The sequence below is a fragment of the Mus caroli genome, chromosome 2, assembly GCF_900094665.2.
Source record: "Mus caroli chromosome 2, CAROLI_EIJ_v1.1, whole genome shotgun sequence".
Taxonomy (NCBI): Eukaryota; Metazoa; Chordata; class Mammalia; order Rodentia; family Muridae; genus Mus; species Mus caroli.
Genome location: NC_034571.1, coordinates 68,427,060 through 68,429,970, shown reverse-complemented (window position 1 = coordinate 68,429,970; position 2,911 = coordinate 68,427,060). Strand labels below are relative to the sequence as shown.

At 43.2% G+C, this 2,911-nt stretch overlaps 1 protein-coding gene across 4 annotated transcripts in view; it reads left to right on the top strand.

Moving 5' to 3' along the window:
* Positions 1 to 1,304, top strand: part of Chn1 (chimerin 1) — a 156,153-nt gene extending 154,849 nt beyond the window's left edge. For all 4 annotated transcript variants that reach the window (XM_021182689.2, XM_029474318.1, XM_029474319.1 and 1 more), the window contains one exon: positions 312 to 1,304. In XM_021182689.2, the coding sequence (XP_021038348.1) occupies positions 312 to 483 (172 nt within the window). In that variant the 3' untranslated portion in view covers positions 484 to 1,304. The remainder of the gene's footprint in view (positions 1 to 311) is intronic.
* The last annotated feature ends 1,607 nt before the right edge of the window (positions 1,305 to 2,911 follow it).

Genomic DNA, 2,911 nt, shown 5'->3' with positions numbered 1-2,911 from the left:
CCCCCCCCCCACCTCCTCTTCTGCCCCCTCCTTTTTTAAAATGTGTCTGGCCAGGGGAATCCACAAACATCTGAACCCACACAGTCCAGATGTGAGCCCCAGCAATCACCAGGACTTTAAATTATTTTCCAGTATGACTTACTTCAAAAGAAGTGGCATCCCTTGAAATTTCTAAGAAGCATGGAATAATAATTTAGGAGAGCTGGCCAGTGGGCACACTGTGACTGTGGCTCTGGTTTCATTAGGGTCCTCAGACTTGCTGAAGAGCATCCTGTATCACTGAGCCATCTGTGCTTTGCTGTGTTTTTTAGAGTGACCCTTCACGAGAAGGAGAATCTGATGAGTGCAGAGAACCTTGGGATCGTGTTTGGACCGACCCTCATGAGATCCCCAGAGCTCGACCCCATGGCCGCCCTGAACGACATACGCTACCAGAGACTCGTGGTGGAGCTGCTCATCAAAAACGAAGACATTTTATTCTAGAGTTTTGATTTGAGGAGAAGAGAAATGGTTTACAGATGAAGGAATGTTTTCTAGTAATTTAATTAGCTTCATTAGCTGAATTGTTTCTTCGTTAGAGGTTTGGCCAAATACCCAGATTAAAATGAAGGAACTTCCTGTCATTTATATAGCACCGCTCAGCTGTCCTTGTAAAACAGTGCACACATGCTTTCTGGTCTCGGTAACCCTGGGTGTCTATCATGTTAAGAGAAACTCAAGCTACTGCATGATTACCCCTTTTTGGTGAGGAAACCCCACATTGAGGAATCACAGACTCGTGCCTGCACCACCTCTGTCCTGGGTTGTCTGTGGTTGTCGCCCAGCATGCTTCCCAGAGTAAACTGTCATGACTTTGCTTTTGGGGTCCATGCCATTGGTTTCTGATGCTTGCACACACGCACACACACACACATAAGCAGTGCCCTGGCTGTTACATCACCATCCCCATACCATATGCCAACTCCACAACGGTTCCTTTCCAGCTTCTTCCTCCTCCTCTGACATAGCGCTTTGTCCTCAGCAGAAGCCAGATGTGTTTCAGATGTTACTTCAGTACGCTATCAATAAAAATGCACCACACAACGTTTTCTGTTAAATTATTGGTTTTCAACTGTAAATTTATATTTTTACCTGGCATGCAGTTATTAATTTATTAAATTTGGCTTTTAGAAATCAAAAACACTTATAGCTTTTTTTCTTGCTGTGGGACGAATAGCTAGAAAACTATGTTTGGCATTTATTAACATCAATTACTTCTCTAGCCTGACATTAAAATATTGTGGTAATCTCCTAAAATAACTTAAGCTGCCTAGAATTGACATTCATTCATTGGGCTTATTTTTTCTCCTATTGCTCTGGGAGAAAATAACATTTTCTCCATTTTGGGGTCAGTTTTCCTCTAGCTTCCTGTGAGGAGTGCTAACTGCTTGGGCTCTGCACACCTGCCAGGCTTGTCTGGAACAGCCAGGGTCATGTGTGGGATGCCATGACACATGGCTGAGAGGTGTTTCAAGGCAGCTCTTCAGACAGAGAGCCCAAGATCTGTGTTTGGGACTGCCACCTGTCAGCCATGTGACTTTGAGCAGAAGCCCATTTTGTTCTGTCTCTTGGACTGTTAGATGAGCACGCCCCTAGAACTGAAGTTCCATCTTGCTGTAAACAATAAAACAAAACTTGTGTGGTTTTAGGTTTCCAGTAATAAAAGTGCTGTAATCCCAGCACTGGGAAGGAAGAATCAGGAGGATGGAGCTCAGGGCTAGCCTAGGGTACAGAGACTCTGTCTCAAGCAAACGCTCAGTGGGACGGCCAAGCACAGTAGTGCAATATGGTCCTAACTACTGAAGGAAGAGGAGCACTTGAATCCAAGGGTTCAAGACCAACCCAGGCAACTTCAGGAAAGTGGCTCAAAATAAAAGGTGAAGATGAAATACATTTCTGAGCTCTAAAGTCTGCCTCAAAACAGTGGGAAACGATGGAAATACAAAACATGTCTAACTCCACTTTCTAGGCTGTAGTGGGCAGCTGGTAAGTAGTGGGCTTGCTTTCTCACTGTTTACGTTGAAAGAAAGTATTGATATTCAGGGATACTCCATCTAGCTGTTGTCTTAACCAATGTTCTGTGAAAAGTTTCACCGCACTAAGAATCAAACAGAACATACAGATTGATTAAGTACAGAGATTTGGTTTAATAAATCATCTTCAAAAGTAGAAACAAATCACGGGGCGGGAGTCAGCTCAGTAGTAGAGTGCCGGCCTAATATGTGCAAAGGATTTAAACAACCACACTGGAAAAAAAAATATTAAGCCAGATTACAGCCATGAAGTTCATCTGCATTAAGCACACAGCTGATAGATCAGGGCCTGTTGTGGTTGGTACTAGTACTAGTACTACTAAAAGGAGGGGGAGAAGGGACAGAAGAGAAAAAGAAAGAAAGAAAAAGTTACACTGTCAAGCATCCGCCAGAGTTAAGAGGCTTTCTGGGTTTGGAGAGAGGATCTTGCTCTGTACCCAGTCTGGCATGGGACTTACTATGTAGCAGGTAAGAGTCAAACTTCTCAGTGTTGGGGTTACACGCCAGACCTCAAAATACCTTTTTATTATCCTAAACTATCAGATCCATTTTTGGAGTTAAATGAATCATAATTTAAATAAGGCACACTATATTACATGTGGTTGCCATGGCTTAATGTATGGATGGATCCTCCACTGTCTTGCAATTCATTTGTTGAAAAACACCAATACTGATTTGGAATTTTCCCAATTGTTGCATTTGCCAATTATATCCTCTGTGTCGTTTGACATGTTCCTCTGGTCCTTGTTTCTCTATAAACTGGGAATTGTATGAAGCTTTGAGCTGCCTACTGCCTTAGAGGTGGGGACTCTGTTGCCCAACCTGTCCTTCAGCTTGTG